Genomic DNA, 16,888 nt, shown 5'->3' with positions numbered 1-16,888 from the left:
AAGGGAGGGTGCTGCTCGATCATACTACTTCTAAGTGGCCTTGGGAATGAGAACGAGAGGTTCATAGCTACATGGGAGGCCTTTTTAGTTCCTATTCGACTCATGATGGTCACTTACACATGACTATTCGATCAGACAATAAACAAGCCTGCTCAGATCCTTCACTTTCAGACTCCAGGCTGGATTCTGACAGTACCAGTCAAACCTCAAACATGTGTCAACGTTTAGATGTTTTCTCAGAATAAGGCATTGATTTTTTTTTTTTTTTTTTTTTTTGGGGGGGGGGGGGGGGGGTCGTCATATAACACAGCAGGCATTGAGTGCTAGAAGACCTACAAGAAGCAGATTCCTGAGTGGTGGAGGAATTGTACAGGCTGCTCACGTCTACATTTATAAACACTGTAGGTGTGAATTAAGTTTTCACGCAATGTCGTCAGGGTGAATTCCCCCACCGGAAGTGTTCATGTTGAAATGAGGTTTCCTGCCCAACACACACCTTTTTACCCCCGCTCTCCCTTTTAAAAAAGAAAGATAGAAAGAAAGAAGAAAAACACGGCGTCGTGTGCCATGACTTACCAAGCAAAAGCAGTTTCACCTCTCTCGCCGCCTTCTCGCCATCTTCACGGAGGTTTTTGTCGATCATTTTCGACCTCTCGGCGGCCGCCTTGTCCTCGGCGCTCACCGTACAGCCCATGGCTCCGGTGTAAACTACCAGCTCGGTGCCCAACTGCGCTTTTCTTTCCCTTTTATAAAATAAAATAATAAAGAAATATAAATAAGCCAACAGTGTTGTGGTGCCTCTGATTGGGAAAACGGGGGTGGAAAACGTGCGGCTCGCTCGCAGTTCTTCGACTCAAATCCCAAACGGTAATGGTGAAGACGCGACGAATGAACGCAATATGTCACGATTTTTTTCTTCTTCTCCTTTTCAAAAAGTACACGGGAGACGGTAGACGCAACGCCCGCGATGCTCCATCAACCGAATGGCATTAGAAATCCGCTTACCAGCGAACTCCCGACTGAAAAGTTGCCGCAAGGCAGTTTCACGACAGGGCTACAGTCTCTATCTCTATCGCGCGCACGCTCTCTAACGCCCTCGACAAAACCCCGCCGCAGCGACGACAGTTACATGCAGAGCGGTAAAGGGCGCGAGCTGGAGCGCGTGGAAGCTCGTACGCACGCGCGCATTCGATCGGTGTACAACGCACGAGAAAGCGCTCGGGCTGGATTCCGACAGTATAAGTGTGTCCAGCAGCTATCCTGCGCGATCGCTTTAAATGGCTAGCATCACCAGCTCACATGAAAATCTGACGATGGAGGAAAATTAATATATAAAAAAGAAACCCAGCTCTCATAAATGTACGTCTCAGCGCGGCCACGCCCGGAACGCCTATCAACTTTATATATGCGGAATGAGGGGCGCGCGCGAGTCTGAAAAAAAAAAAAAAAAAAAAAACACTTAACACGCTTGGGGTGGCTACTGCGCATGCGCATGACATCTAGTTGCTAGTGTACATTTGGAAATGCAGAAATTGATTGAGATATATATAAATATATATATATATATATATATATATATATATATATATATATATATATATGTGTGCATACATTTAAACATTTTTAAACGCGTGTCTAAACATGCATGTTGCGTGTGCATGTGCACATTTCTGCGGAACACGCGGTTAAAAAAAGCATTCAAAGGATTCAAAAGTTATGGAAAGACTCAAGCACGCGCCAGACCTCCTGATCAGAGAGTAAAGTAAAGTAATGGCGCCATCGCGTGCATGAAAAAGTGACGCGATTCAAGTGCAAGTGTGTGCACTTTTTATTTCAAGTCCACACAAGACTTACTGCTGAATGAGATGAGTAAAATGATCAGGACTTTATGATCTCCTTAGTCACAGTATATCAGTCTTTATTGCACCACGGACCAGTTTCACGCAAAACAGTCGCATAATTAAACACAATATGGTGCATATCAGATTCCTGGTATGCATATATGATTTAATTATTGATTTAATGATGACATATATAATAAAGATGTAACCCAAGTCACCATAATGCAGAATTAGTGCCATCTTATTTTATCTATGCATAGAAAATCATCCTACAAACTGAAACAAGTGTGTTAAATTGGCTTAGTTGTTATTTAAAAAAATAATTCTAATAAAAAAAATTGACTTTTTAAACTGAAAAGTCAATGCAATGAAAACAACATACATTTGAAAGGTTTTATTGTTTCTGTTGGGTCTTGGTGGTCGGGGGCTTCTGCAGTACATCACTGAATATACTGTATCTACAAGTTAGATCTTAGATTTTAAGACGTTGAAGAGTAATGGAGAGTGTGTTAGAGAAGTGAAGAAAAGAGTGCAGGCAGGGTGGAGTGGGTGGAGAAGAGTAGCAGGAGTGATTTGTGATAGAAGAGTATCTGTAATAGTGATAGGGAAAGTTTTTAGGACTGTGGTGAGACCTGTGATGTTGTATGATTTAGAGACAGTGACATTGACTAAAAGACAGGAGGTGGAGCTGGAGGTAGCAGAGCTGAAGATGTTGAGGTTTTCGTTGGAAGTGACGACGACGGACGGGATTAGAAACGAGTTTATTAGAGGGACAGTGCATGTAGGACGTTTTGGAGACAAGGTGAGGGAGGTGAGATTGAGATGGTCTGGACATATGCAGAGGAGGGACATGGGGTATATCGGTAGGAGAATGCTGAGGATGGAGCCACCAGGAAGAAGGAAAAAAAGAATTCCAAAGAGGAGGTTTATGGATGTGGTGAAGGAAGACATGCAGGTAGTTGGTTTAAAAAAGGCATATGTAGAGGACAGGGTGGTATGGAGACGGATGATCCGCTGTGGCGACCCCTAATGGGAGAAGTCGAAAGAAGAAGAAGAAGAAGAAGAAGATCTGATCAACGGTTGAGAGTTCAACTCCCAGGAATAGAAAATGACCACTCTGACAAGGGTCAGAACTGCCAGACTGTATGTAACAGGTCACAAATATGTCACAAATATCTTGGTGGCCACCTCAGCAACAAGCTGGCCTGGAAGATCAACAGAGAGGCTATGCACAAGATGGGGATGAGCAAACCTAAAGAATGCTTAGGTCGTTTAGTGTTTGCAGCAAGGTTTTGGAGATTCCATACCAGTCTGTTGTTGCTAATACATTAATATCCCAGGTTAGTGGGGGTGGTTGGAAAGGCTGGCCAGCAATACTGCATTTTGATGCTGTTACCTGTACTATGCAATGACACAGTCATATCTATCTATTGTATCTATCTATTAGAAGCAGAGAAAACCAAAGGAAATGATTATGAAAGTTAGCTTTGTGCTGGGATGCCCCTGGGCATTTTGAAGTGGTTGTGGAAAGGGGGACACCAATCAAATTATTATCTCTTTTGGACAATAGAGCACATTCAGTAAAAATCAGCTCAGCTATTGCAAGGAATGGCAAAGGCCATTCTTACCAACAGTGAACACCCTGTACAGCAATTCATCACTGTACTGAGACTGTGCCCTAGAGCCTTTTCCTAGAATAAGCTCATTGGACATATGCGACATTTTGTACTAAGATGCTGCTAATCATATCACTGCACTCTACAACCGTACGAGCACAGCTAATCTACTGCGCAACATAGTTCTATACCTGCTGTTTTGCACTGTTTGCACCATGCATTACACTAATCATTTATCTTCCCTGGGGTTGATACTCCATTACTGCACTGATACACTCACATCACTCATAGGACTTGTGTAAATGTGGCTATTTTCAATTTATTCTTTATACTGTTTATGTCAGTGCTGCCTATTTATTTACATGTTCCCACAGTGGGAAAAGTATATCCTTTAAATGCTTTGTCAATTATAATGAAATGAACATTTGCTAAAAAAACAGAATTATATCTATATAAATAGCTATTTGTTTGTTATTCGTTTGTTTGATATTTTTATTTTTTTCCCGAAAGCTGGCATTAAATACCGATTATTACGCATTATTTTTATGCTTATGGTATTTATTACTTTTGGTGTCAATGGTGAAAATCACTATCAGCTTTTAAAATAGCCTTTATAAATTATATAATTTTGACTCTGACCCAATTCCAGAGGCCACACGACTTTGAGGCAGGTATTTTTTCATTCTTGTTATTTTAAAAGATCGGTCTGTGTCAGTTCATTGCTAACATACTGACGATTATTTCTTTGTTCGTTATACCAGTCAAAACTAAAACCTAGTCTTTCAATATCAAAACACTGATTTCATCATAAATACCATCTGTCATTCTTATTAGAAATTTCTTTTTTTTTATATATAGAAGAGTTTGATGGGAGATCCTTTCTTTATTGTTCAATTAAGATGTACACTTTCCCACTTAATAAATGACAATAAATAAATATTGGATGCAACATTCAATATTTTGTAACATTAAGATTATATTTATGTCTTAAAGTACTAAACTAGCATTAACAGTGTTTAAAAAAATCAGTTTTTCCCAAATTCATAAACAAGTATTTACAATTATCCATTCGGTGAAGTGTATCTAAATTTATGCATTTTATTGAATTAACAAATCCCTGAATCATGTGACTTGCATTATAATGGCTACAGATCGGAATAGGTTGAGTTATAGATGGCCTGTATGGTCATGTTTTGGGTGTGTTTATTTACACTGTAGATGTCAGTTAAATTCTAAAGAATTTCCCTAAAGAAAATGTTATATTAACACTGGGCTTTTTCTTTTCTTTTCTTTTTTTTGATTGCAACCCGCACACATTTTCCACTTCTCTTATTGCCTTCCCTTTCTTGCTTCTAGTTACCACAACGACTTCTCTGGAAAAGTACTAGAGAGATAAACAATATTTTCTAAAAAAAAATTGGAAAATATTTGGGTCGCTTAGGTGTTTTTTTTTTTATGGAGATGAAGATCTGATGATAGCAAAGGCTATAGCATATTATTCATTACATCCACGTGGAAGATATGAATAATATACTATAGCCTTTGCATTAATTATGCTAAAATACCCAAAGCATTCTTGGCTTCAAGGGAATAAACACCAGTTTGCTGATTGGCTTTGGCTATTTTAGCATTGAGGGCAGTAACCCCTCTGTCTTTGACTACATATGAGATACCAGTCTGACCATGGACCAACAGTTAAAGCAGCTTTAGCAGCATCTAGGAATTTATCCGATTTTACCAGTGTAAATGTACCTCAGATAGTCTTCACACAGGCTATATCAGACCACCTTACCTATTATTCATTCATTCATTTTCTCCCGCTTATCCGCAATTCGGGTCGCGGGGGCAGCAGTCCAAGCAGGCCCCCGCCTTCGACTGCTGCCCAATCCTCACAGCACCGTCCCTTACGGTCCCTCCTGCAGGTGGTGAGCCCACGGGAAGCCTTACCTATTAATTCAACTCAATTCTATTTCTTTTGTATAGCACTTTCTTACAATGGACATTGCTTCAAAGCAGCTTAGGATGGTATGAGGAAGAAACCTTGAGAGGAACCAGATTCAAAAGGGAACCCATACTCATCTGGGTGGCACGGAATGTCCATTCATTGTAATTACATTATTGAGGTGTGTAGTAATAGGTGCGTAAATGCAGATCTATTCATGCAAACTGTCCTGAGTCACTGTAGTAGTCTGTTAATGTTAATTCAAGTCAAGTCAAGAAGCTTTTATTGTCATTTCAATCATATATAGCCGACGCAGTACACAGTAAAAGGAGACAGCGTTTCTCCAGAACCCTGGTGCTACCTAAAAAAACATAGAGTGATATCACACAACATAGAGCTACATTCAAAGCACAGAGCTAAGGACTTAAGTAAGTTGTCCAAGCCACAGTGAAACCTGGTGCAAACAGTGCAGAGAAAAGACAGTGTAAACAGACAACACAAGTCAGTGTATCTACTGTATAGTGTTACCCGGTACAATGTGCAAAACAACTGTAAACAAGAGTGTACTTGTAAATATAAACACACAATGTGGTGCAAAACAGCAACAGCAGAAATTGGGTTAATTGAGTTAATTACAGTCCGAGTCAGTCCTCAAAGTTCTTGAGTTGCTAAGCGGCTTCATGGATCTTTAGGCTGTAGGTGGGGAACCATCCCCAGCTGCACAGAGTGGTCTCAGTTGAGAAGGACTCCATCCAGAGGTAGGATGTCTGGATGAACCAGGCAGATCCGCAGAGAAGAAAGGACAGGAACACTTGTCGCTGGAACCTCATTAGTGACTGGATTAGGGTAAATGCTGATGTATAGTCTATAGCACTGTATATGCTTTTCTAAATAGTTTTTAATATATTTTAAATAGAAATACTCTATTTAAAAGATTTATTTCAGGTTTTGGACCATCTGATATACCACTCCTGGTCTCCATGGTTGCCCTGCGCAGATTGGCTTTGGCCCACCTGTGAATTTAGTGATATTGTCACTTAGTGATACAGTGTCTGTATATGGCCCAAATCCCTACTGACACACTAATCACATTCAGCAATGTCGTCTTTTATATGTATAGCATGAACAATCTATTTCCATTTGAATGCAGCTATAAACCTATATTTTTTTTAACGTTCCTACACAGCTATCAGCCCCTTTGTGATAAAGCTGATCAAAACCATGCTCTTTGCAGTTGGATACCTAAACCAGATCATGGTGTCATTGGGATCCATGTTTCTCTATAGCCTAAAGGGACCCATAATGTACCTTAATGTCAATGTTAGAGGAGAACCTACTACTTCTAGGCCTTACTTGGTGGCATGGCACATGTGGCAGTGCTTCTACCTGGGACTCGGTTTTCTAGGTTCCCTAAGGTTGACATTGGGTTTCCCAGTGTTATGTATAGCAGTCTTTTCCAAACACCTTTTCCAGGCAGTAGAATATGGGTCAGTTCCTCAAGAGATTGTGACCTTTGATATATTCATCTTATATTCACCAACCCTGTCATTACGGAAGGGTGGAATTGGTAGCGCCTCATGCACAAAAGCACCTGATTATATATAAATCTAAGGATGGGATACAGTTTGTAAAGCTATAAGTGCACTCCACTGTTCCTAGATAAGAGCACAGAGTTTTAAAGGAGACCACTATGTGGTGATCATTTTGTCTACATGATATTAACAATATCAAGCGTGCCTTTTAACTGTGGATGCTGTATCTGTGATATAGACGGGTTAGCCGCTAGCATCACTGCAAGTGCTAAACATGTTACCAGTTTATTCCGTCGGTGCGTCACATTTTGCACAATGATGTCCGGTATCTACTGTAATCGTATTAAGCATACATTACTTTCTTAATTTAGTGCACTATGCAAGCTTGTTGTCTTGGCTACTTGTTGATACTTTAGACCAATGCTTCATGTTCGGAGTCATATTGTACCAGTTAGCTAATGTCATGGTGTTATTCGTGTAATAAGCAGTTGTTTACTTTACTTGATTCCTAGAAAGTAGCTCATGCACATGACCCTGTGTGTTATTCTTGTGCAATAAACGGACAAATTTTATCTATTGACTTCAACTTCCTGACCAGTTCTGCAGCGGTCAATAACATCTTCACCAGTATCAATTGGGCAATCCGTGACATAAACCATTAAAAAAATTGTAATCTTTAGTTCATCTTTTTGTGTGGTTTTTGTAATGTAACGGGGCTGTACATTTAGCTGAAACTTGGAAACCTGAGTTGTATTATATTAGCGCCACTGTGTGAGATTTTTGCCGGAACTGGAAAACACACCTGCTGTATCGAACGCAGTCAAACAATGGTGTGTATAAAACCACTCCAAATGTGCTGCCCACTAGACAAAACACTGGAGGGTGCTTTGTTGTCAACTTTCAACTACACATTGAAATCTTCCTGACTTTTGGTGTTGAGATTATATAATCCCACCCTGCCAAAATCTGCAGTCCTGCACAACTGCTGGATGAAACAGAACTCAACCTACAAATGTGTGCTTCTTTAATTATCGAATACCATCCAATGTCCTGTCTTAAAAACTATTGCAGATTCCCCTGGTGAGAAGATTCCACAGAAATGATGACCACTGACAGTCATATATGCATCAAATACTACATCATGCAATCTCAGTGTGTACACGTGCATAAGAAAGCATACAGGTCATTATCCAGTTCGACCTGCTGCTTGTTCAGTTTGTGGTACAAGGTGATTTTCTGAATGTTTATTTCCTCCCAAATCTCTGTTAAAAAAAAATAATAATAATAATAATAATTGGATCTCTTTAACATCTCATTGCAGAATTTCCAGAAAATAATATATTGAAAAATAAATAAATAAATAAATAAAACAAACAGTCAATGGTTAGAAACAACTAAATATGTTTTCTTTATTTTTAAACTAAAACCAGTTCTGCTATTTACACTATACAAGCTTGACAGGCATAAACAGAAGCGGTGTTTACATTTGTATATTCCCACCACAGAGTCACAAAAAAGCAGTAATCCTGGATTCATGGCTTTAAACATCATAAGGAACAATGGGATAATTGTATAGAATGGCTGTCTGACACATTGGATGTCTGTCTGTCAAAATCTGCATGTTAAAGACCCTTTGGTATGAGCTCAGACTTCCTGATGGGGCATTAGCCCTAGTTTTTGGTTTGATGAACAAAGCAGAGTTCCAGTCTAGAAAAATTCGATAAAATAATCCAAACAATAGCCACATTGTCTTTCAATATTACATGAAAACAAAGTGCTGTAAAGTCGCCAAAATAAACTGTCCCCATAAACTCTGTTCCGGCGAGTAAACACGCTCCTTAATTGTTATGTCATGTCAGTAAATCACTTTTACTACTACGCAAAATAAAACAACGTAAACAAGTGATCAGAAAAGAATACAATACTAATACTCAAGGGCTGTGTTGGGAAGCACTTCCCTACGCTATACTAAAAAAAAGTACGTTTGTAAATATAATATTGGATGATAAAAAAAAAAAAACACGTTCAAATTATTCTGGCCATTCGATTCATCCTCTTCTTCTACACTGTATAGCAGGGGTCTCCAATCTTTTCCAGAAAGGGCCGGTGTGGGTGCAGGTTTTTATTCCAACCAAGCGAGTCCACACCAAATTCTACCTGTTCAAATCTAATGATCGTCATTGTAAATGACTATCAGGTGTGACCATTGATTGGTTGGAATGAAAACCTGCACCCACACTGGCCCTTTCTGGAAAAGATTGGAGACCCCTGCTGTATATGGTATAAATAGGACCTTTAGTTTATTTACCGAGTTCCTTTTCATAACTTAGTGTAACTTCGTCACAATTTTACCTTTCATTTAGCAACTATAAAATTACTTTATACCATTCAGACCAATTTTGCAATATACCACCTAATGGAAAAGCATTTGTATGGAAATCTAGCTAAAGACATTCATTTTTTCATGGCGCAATTCTTAATCACACTGTTGGCGAAAATCTTTAAAATATTTTTCAGAGAGATAAAAAAAAAAAAATAAACATTCAGAATAGAGACAGTAATAAAAATCTTGACCTGTTGGCCATTTTTGTTAGCAAGGAGTCAACATTCTTTTTATTATTACTTTCTGATATCTATGTGCAACAAGAGTCGCTGTTCTTGGTGCTGGATGAAGGTTCTTGGTGCTGGAGGCGTTTGACTCCGAGGTCATTCGATCATGTTTTAACATGTTAAGCACTCTATCGTTGAACGGTCATTGTTGCTGTCCCAGCACAGAACGTCCCATGGACATTAAGTACGTTTCGAATCAGGTGTCTCAACTACAACTAATCATGTAACACACAAACACTATCCTTTACCGAGGACCGATGTCAATAAGGCACGATTCACATCAAACACCTCAAAACAGCACAGGTACAGGAAAAAAGGAGGAGGTAAGGTTTTGTTTAATCCATATAAATTATACTTACATGTCATTTCTACACGTCTTACTCTGTCAAAATTCACGAGTTTAAATTCCGTTCGTGAGCTTTGCACAATTAGCCGTCAATATTTACAAGATACAGCTTTTGCAAACCTTCTGCATAAATCACTCATCTCGTTTAAAATACTGAAAATGAATATATGGTTAAATATGATCGACAGTTTTTGTGTGGTTCAAAAACTCACCCGATGGCTTAAAAAATAGTTCATACATGGTAATAAATAGTTCTTAACTTATTGTTAATGTACTTGTCAATTTTCGCAGACACGGGAAGGAACTTTTGTACTTTACGAGGAACAGTACAAAATCCCTGTGTTGTATATTTAAGATGGCTTCCGCACCACAGACCTGTTTCTCTAACAGCAGCTGATTTTGGTCTGCGCACACACACGCACACACACACACATTCCTTTTGTATTCGATGCATGACAGCATGAACGAAAGAAATGCTCAGAGACATTACTATAGTTACAGCTGAAGCTACTACATATGAATATTCTGCCTGAAGATTTCAACATGTGACTTCAACTATATCCAACACTTCATTCTGGGGAAAATTAAAAACGTTTCGATAGCAAATTTGCTAAACTTTCTATAACATGCCACTCCTATGGTTGGCAATAAAAAAAATTACAGGTTGTACCAAAAGTCTACACAGGAGAAATTAGCATGAAGAACATTCATTCTTAATTTATACATATTTTGGGGGGGGCCTTCAAGAATGCCTTCGACAAAAGAATATACAGTAATCATTCTCATGGCTGGATCACGAATCTGTTGCAAGGCTGCAATGGACATTTTCAGCAAACAAACTGGGAGCCATAGTTTTGAAAGACAACTCTGTGGGTTTACAAAGAAATGACGATCATGAAGAAGTTTTGGCCATTTTGATAAAAGGTGTTCACTTGCCACACATTTGGAGACTTCTGGACCATGCTGGATTAGTATTATTATAATTAGGATTTTTTTTTTTTATATATCTAAGCTACTTCAATACGCGTTATAAAATATAAAATGTTTCATACAGAGCTAGCTGTAGATCTGTTCGAATAAGCATTCTAGTACCCAGGTATAGCATTCTAAATGGCAGACGAGGAAAGAGAACACTGAATAATCTGAGACGGAATCCTGAAAGTTCAGATCCGTGGCAATTAGCATTTTCTCTCAAATAGGGCAATCATTAATCATTGCAATCATCCTGCTGGTTTCTCTCTAACCAATCCAATGCAGCCTAAACCCCAAAGGTAATAAAAGCCTGTCTTTAAAATCCTCATCGACTGATCAATTTGGGTTTTCTTGATGGTTTGTTTTTTGTTTTGTTAAAACTGTGTTGATTATCTGGTTCATGTGTGTTTGGTGCTGGAACTGAGAACTACACTAAAAACAATCCAACACAAAAAAAAAAAGAAAAAGAAAAGAAATATACAAAACTGTGCTTCAGTTGAGCCTTGCTCAACCTGCTATATAACAGAAATTTTGTCAATACACTCCCCTGATCACTCACGCACTCATACACTCTCTCTCTCTCCTTCTCTCTCTCTCTCGCTCTCTCTCTCTCTCTCTCTCTCTCACAGACACACAAACTTGAACTGTCCTCTAGTGGCCACCAGCAACATTGCTAAATCCTGTACTCCAGTCGATGATGATGAAGCTCAAACTCATAGTCATAAACAGCACACCCAAACCAGCAAAGCAGGCAGCCTGGAAGAAAGAAAGAGAGCGAGAGAGCGAGAGAGCGAGAGAGAGAGAGAGAGAGAGAGAGAGAGAGAGAGAGAGAGAGAGAGAGAGAGAGAGAGTGAATGGTTTCCTTAAGATGTTTGGCTCAGTCATATTCATGTGCCACTATAACACAGCTAAGCCACAAGTAAATTATATAAGATATAAAAATTTGATTAGATTCAATTTTATAGTCATTGCACACGTATAAGGCAAATAAGCACAGTTTGCATCTAACCAGCAGTGCATTGGTTGCAGTGTAAAACATTTACACATGTACAGGTTGGTAAGAATACGATATATAATAGATTAGTGTAATCTGTTATTAGTCTAATCTAATAAATCTAATCTGCAAGCTTTTTAACGCCGCATTGCTTTTGTTTACAGAACATTCAAACTAAAAATGAATTTAAAAGAGTAAAGCTAATATCTTGGCTTTCTAAAAAAAATATATATATATATAAAAACACATTTTGAAAACACATGCTCTTCAAAATGGTGTCTGCCAAGCAGCTCACCAGGATTTTGGCTGTGGAGCGCATGGGCTCGTCCTCTTTGGGAACGATGCGGATATAAAAGACGGCAGGGAAGATGAAGATGAGGCAGGGAGCAGAAGTCGCACCTGAAAGGCGAAAAATGAGAAAGACAGGGTGAGGGTTATTATTTTTTAAACATGAGCCCATGCAGAACAATTGAGACATCGGCTTTCCCACGGCGGATTAAAAAAATTTATAAATACAAAAAAAAAGAATTTTATTAAAAAAAGGGTTTAGGACACCAAACTAGGAACTGTATAAAATTTTTTAATCGGCCTCTGAGCTTTACTGATTCTTGTAAAATAATTGGGGTTTTTTCTTCTGTTAATGAGCCCAGCATTTAGGGCACAACTTTCACCTCATTCTTTGTCCAGACTTTCATTCTCATTGTTGTCTTCAGTTTAAAAAAAATAATTATTATTTTTCCGCATGCACGTTTCTTCACTTCTATTGCATGACAGAATGTAATTACATGAAGAATTTTATATACACTATATAGACAAAAGTATTGGAGCACCTGACTTTTCCAGCCATATGTTGGTCTTTAACCAAGCTGTTGTGGCACACAATTGTGTCTTTGGAAGTGCTTGTAATTGTAGCAATAAATTTTTCCCTTCACTTCAACCAGGAGACCCGAAACTGTTCCAGCATGACAATGTATCAATCGCTATGTATTTATGATTCACATGGGTTGGAGTGGAAGATCTTGAGTGGTCTGCTATAGAGCTCTGACCTCAACCCTACTGAACACCTTTGGGGTGAATTGAAACGCTGACCGCACCCCAGGTCTCCTCACTCTACATGAGTACCTGACTTTACTAACACCCTTGTGGCTGACTGAGCACAAATCTCCACAAGCACACGCCCAAATCTAGCGGAACATCTTGCCAGAAAAGCGGAGATTATTGTAACGGCAAATGGGTTCTAAATGTGATGTTCAAAAAGTACAAATGAACTAATTTTGGGCAGACGTTTTTTCCAAGCACTGTATCATAAATATTCAAACATATATCAAACTTATAAGAGAATAAATGAAAAAATATATTGTAGAAAACATATAGTCATGGGCAAAATTGTTGGCACCCCTGATATTAAGTTAAGGGTGCCAATAATTTTGTCCAGCCCATTTTTGCAGTTTTGTGTGACATGGTCAAATTAGCTTTTTTTCCCTCCCTTTTTTTGTTTTGTTCCAATACACACAATGTGAATAAACACGTGTATAGCAAAACGTGTTAATGCAATACTTTTCTGTGAGAAAAACTTTACTTTCTGAAAAATTTCAAGGGTGCCAACAATTTTGGCCATGGCTGTGTGTATATATATATATACAGTGAGGAAAATAAGTATAAGGGAGCTCAAACTCTGTGTTTCTCAGCGACAGGCCAGAAACCTGACTGATCTAGAGAAGATCTGTGTGGAGGAATGGGCGAAAATCCCTCCTGCAGTGTGTGCAAACCTGGTGAAAAACTACAGGAAACGTTTGACCTCAAACAAATGCTACTGTACCAAATATTAACATTGACTTTCTCAGGTGTTCAAATACTTATTTGCAGCTGTATCATACAAATAAATAGTTTAAAAATCATGTATTGGGATTTCTGGATTTTTCTTTTTAGATTATGTCTCTCACAGTGGACATGCACCTACGATGACAATTTCAGACCCCTCCATGATTTCCAAGTGGGAGAACTTGCAAAATAGCAGGGTGTTCAAATACTTATTTTCCTCACTGTATATATTCAGACTATATTCCCCTGGGTTACATGCACAATTCTATGACACATGGATCATTTTTATAGAGAGTGACGGAGACGATAATGACTTTACGTCTCTTTCCTGGCCAGTGACAAGTCAGACAGAACCAGCTTCACTATCAGCAGCCAAGAAGCAAACACAGAGTGCAGTTTAAACAAAATACAGTGCACTACGAGAATAAATAGACTGCTGTGAACCGTACTTTCTATCATTTTATCAGCAGCTTGCCCGCCCTGGACCTTGGCTTTTGACAAGATGTCTAGTTTCTGTAGCTGCTTCTAAAACTTACCGATAATTCCGAAAATGCCGAGGATGTTCGGTGCAAAGATGACAAGCATGTTGATGAAGGTGAGGAGAATGAAGGCGATGATGATGTGACGGATCCAATTGAACGACTTGTTGGGGAAGATCATCTGCTGAATGGCCCGGCGCACCTGATGTGTACACAAACAGGGATTTGGGGAAAGAGTAAAGACTGAACAATAAACAACATGCACCAGTACTTTGAATCACTGCCAACAAACACAACTGGTTAGAGTTTGGGTGCGGATGACGCTAAATGACGCGTGTGTACTCACCGGGAACAGGACAATCGGCACAGTCAGCGTGACAGCTGTGAGCACAGCCACTCGCACACACAGGATCAGAGTGTCGTAGGGTTCGATCTTGCTGTAGGTGTGCAGCAGCTCTGCCTCCACGTTCCCTGCGAGAAGAAAGCATGAAAAAATGCTTCATTTCATCAAGCGACTGTGTCAGTTTCAGGTTTGTCAATTGCAGAGGTTTATAGAAAAAGGTAAAAGAGGCTAGATTGAGATGTTTTGGTCATGGGCATTGGAAGAACATGGGGAATATTTATTAAATAATCCTGAAGGAAGGAAAAGAGAAAGGCCAAGGAGCAGGTTTATGGATGTGGTGAGAGAAGACATGCAGGTTGATTTGAAATCGCAGGTTTATATTAACGTGTCCTAACATTCTAATACATTAGTGTTTCTATAGCAACAGCTCATTCACAGAAACTTGTATTCAAGAAATTTAAGGCTAATTGATAAATAATAATAAATAAATAAAACAGGGTTTCTCCAGGTTTCACAAAGTGAAATTTAAGACTTTTTGAAGCCTTTTTTAACACCATTAAGAAAAAAAATATAAAAGGACCTAACTCATGCCATTGCAAAACGCACAAATACATTGTTCGCAACTCGCCTTAAACAAGCTCTAAATTCTTAGTACATTCCAGGAGAGATTCTCGCCAATAACAGAAAGCTGTTGCCTTATATGTAGTCGAAATTATTGTGAATTATATTTAGAATAGTAAAAGAATGAAACTAACAAAAATCAGTGTTAAAGTGCATTCTAAAGTGCTGCAGGAGCATTTCAATGAGCATTAGACGTTAAGACCCGTTTAAAATTTGCAAACAAAAAAATGCTAAGCATTGACGTTGCTTAGCATAGTTTTGTGCATAAAGATCTTCAGTGGTACTGTTTTCTAAAGATTAGATGAGAGAAGGAATCACATTTCACAACAAGCTACATTTTTTCCACCGACATACTTCTAGTGCGGGTTCTTGGCCCGTGCCAGTTCTCAAACTCTTTCAGAAGTTTCCACCACAGAGAAGATATAATTGGAACTGCAGAACCGTTTACCTCATTGGATAAGTTTGGGGTGGTGGTGGGGAATATAGCATTTCTGTACAAGACTGTTGGTTCTAAGCTACTGCGCTAACAGAGAAAACATACTTTCTACTGTTGATAAGGTCTTCACTTGAGTTAAAAAAAAAAAAAAAAAAAAAAAAAAAAAAAAGAAATCCCAAAGGAAAAAAAGTAGGTATGGCAAGCTGTAAACAAATATAAGAAATGTAAGAAGAGGTACAGGCAGCAGAAAAATAGCCAAACAGGGAGTGGACTGGTTATGTAGCCGTGTAAACAACACATAGCAACAAAACCCATTACATCACTGTTAATTGCTCAAGTCTGTGAAAACTCTTGGCCTGTTCATGAAGGCTCCAGGTTGTCTGGAGGTTGTAGCCTGGGGAAGGCTGTTGCTCAATGGTTAAGGCATTGGACTCTGAAGGTCATAGGTTCCACCAAGCTGCTACTTGGGCCCTTGAGCAAGGCCCTTAATCCTCAACTGCTCAATTGTCCGGATAAAAGCGTCTGCCAAATTCCATAAATGTATAAATGTAATAAATGTCTGGTCCAGCACTGGTTGAGTACCGGTTAAGGACCCATAATTCAAACTGTTTCCGTGGAAAAGAGATTACGAAGTCACTATTCCAATAACAGCAACCCACTCGTTCATTTTTCGTGTCCAACCTTAGGTTAAAATGATTAGAAAAAAAATGTAGCAGGTATCTACAGTGTGGTAAGATCTGAGCGGGTGAAATGGTCTACTCACCGTAGAAGGTCAGATATCCAAACAGGGCAGCGAGGAAATACATCACATACATGATGAAGATTGAGATGTTGGAGATGTGCTGCATTTTCCTTTTAGATGGGCTGAAATCAGACAGACAGAATTTTGAATGATTTCGAATTAAAAACCTGCATATTTAAAATATTAGACAGATCCAGAACTCACTTGCGCAGCTCAGTGTAGATGGGAAGCACTTCGGGGTGACACACGAAGGCGAAGGCAAGAATAGGGATGGTGTATGCCGTCTAGGACAAGCATAAAGCAATTTTTACGCAATTCCGTTTGTTCTTTCCAGACTCTAATTATAAAGGTCAGTCAGTGTTTTTCTGGCATTTAAATTCCACTGCACAACTGCAAGCAGTACCTGAGAGTTCATTGTGAACATACGAGGAGAGCAGTGTGCATCGTCCACCACATCATGGTGAAAATCAGTGACTGGCAATTCAGTTGCGAGCAGGTGGCTGGCTGTGTTATTAGCGGAGAACTCTTCAAAAGGGCAAGGGATGTGGAATTTCTTATAGATGACCTGAAGTGAGAGAAGGAAAGATGCCCTT

The 16,888-nt window shown here is 39.1% G+C and overlaps 2 protein-coding genes and 1 long non-coding RNA gene across 7 annotated transcripts in view; all 3 read right to left on the bottom strand.

Moving 5' to 3' along the window:
- The window catches only part of gnai2b (guanine nucleotide binding protein (G protein), alpha inhibiting activity polypeptide 2b), a 44,405-nt gene extending 42,890 nt beyond the window's left edge, over positions 1-1,515 (bottom strand). For 2 of the 3 annotated variants that reach the window (XM_083534079.1, XM_083534078.1), the window contains exon 1: positions 577-1,460. In XM_083534079.1, the coding sequence (XP_083390205.1) occupies positions 577-694 (118 nt within the window). In that variant the 5' untranslated portion in view covers positions 695-1,460. Of the gene's footprint in view, positions 1-576 lie in introns of all 3 variants that reach the window. The other variant, XM_083534077.1, reaches the window with a different exon arrangement.
- Positions 1,516-5,669: 4,154 nt separating this feature from the next.
- On the bottom strand, positions 5,670-10,541 carry LOC310722360. The gene is made up of 4 exons (XR_014532339.1): positions 9,198-10,541; positions 7,808-8,992; positions 6,584-7,477; positions 5,670-6,549 (listed from the first exon to the last, which is right to left on the bottom strand). It is a non-coding gene; the product is annotated as an uncharacterized lncRNA (long non-coding RNA).
- Positions 10,542-10,636: 95 nt separating this feature from the next.
- The window catches only part of slc38a3b (solute carrier family 38 member 3b), a 30,420-nt gene continuing 24,168 nt past the window's right edge, over positions 10,637-16,888 (bottom strand). For 2 of the 3 annotated variants that reach the window (XM_083533397.1, XM_083533399.1), the window contains 7 exons: positions 16,699-16,860; positions 16,500-16,579; positions 16,317-16,417; positions 14,500-14,624; positions 14,211-14,355; positions 12,149-12,252; positions 10,637-11,615 (listed from right to left, as the gene is read on the bottom strand). In XM_083533397.1, coding sequence (XP_083389523.1) covers positions 11,511-11,615; positions 12,149-12,252; positions 14,211-14,355; positions 14,500-14,624; positions 16,317-16,417; positions 16,500-16,579; positions 16,699-16,860 — 822 coding nt within the window. In that variant the 3' untranslated portion in view covers positions 10,637-11,510. The remainder of the gene's footprint in view (positions 11,616-12,148; positions 12,253-14,210; positions 14,356-14,499; positions 14,625-16,316; positions 16,418-16,499; positions 16,580-16,698; positions 16,861-16,888) is intronic. The other variant, XM_083533398.1, reaches the window with a different exon arrangement.

Source organism: Silurus aristotelis, assembly GCF_946808225.1.
Source record: "Silurus aristotelis genome assembly, chromosome: 2".
Classification (NCBI taxonomy): Eukaryota; Metazoa; Chordata; class Actinopteri; order Siluriformes; family Siluridae; genus Silurus; species Silurus aristotelis.
Note: the sequence above shows the minus strand (reverse complement) of the source record. Positions and strands in the feature narration are given on the sequence as shown.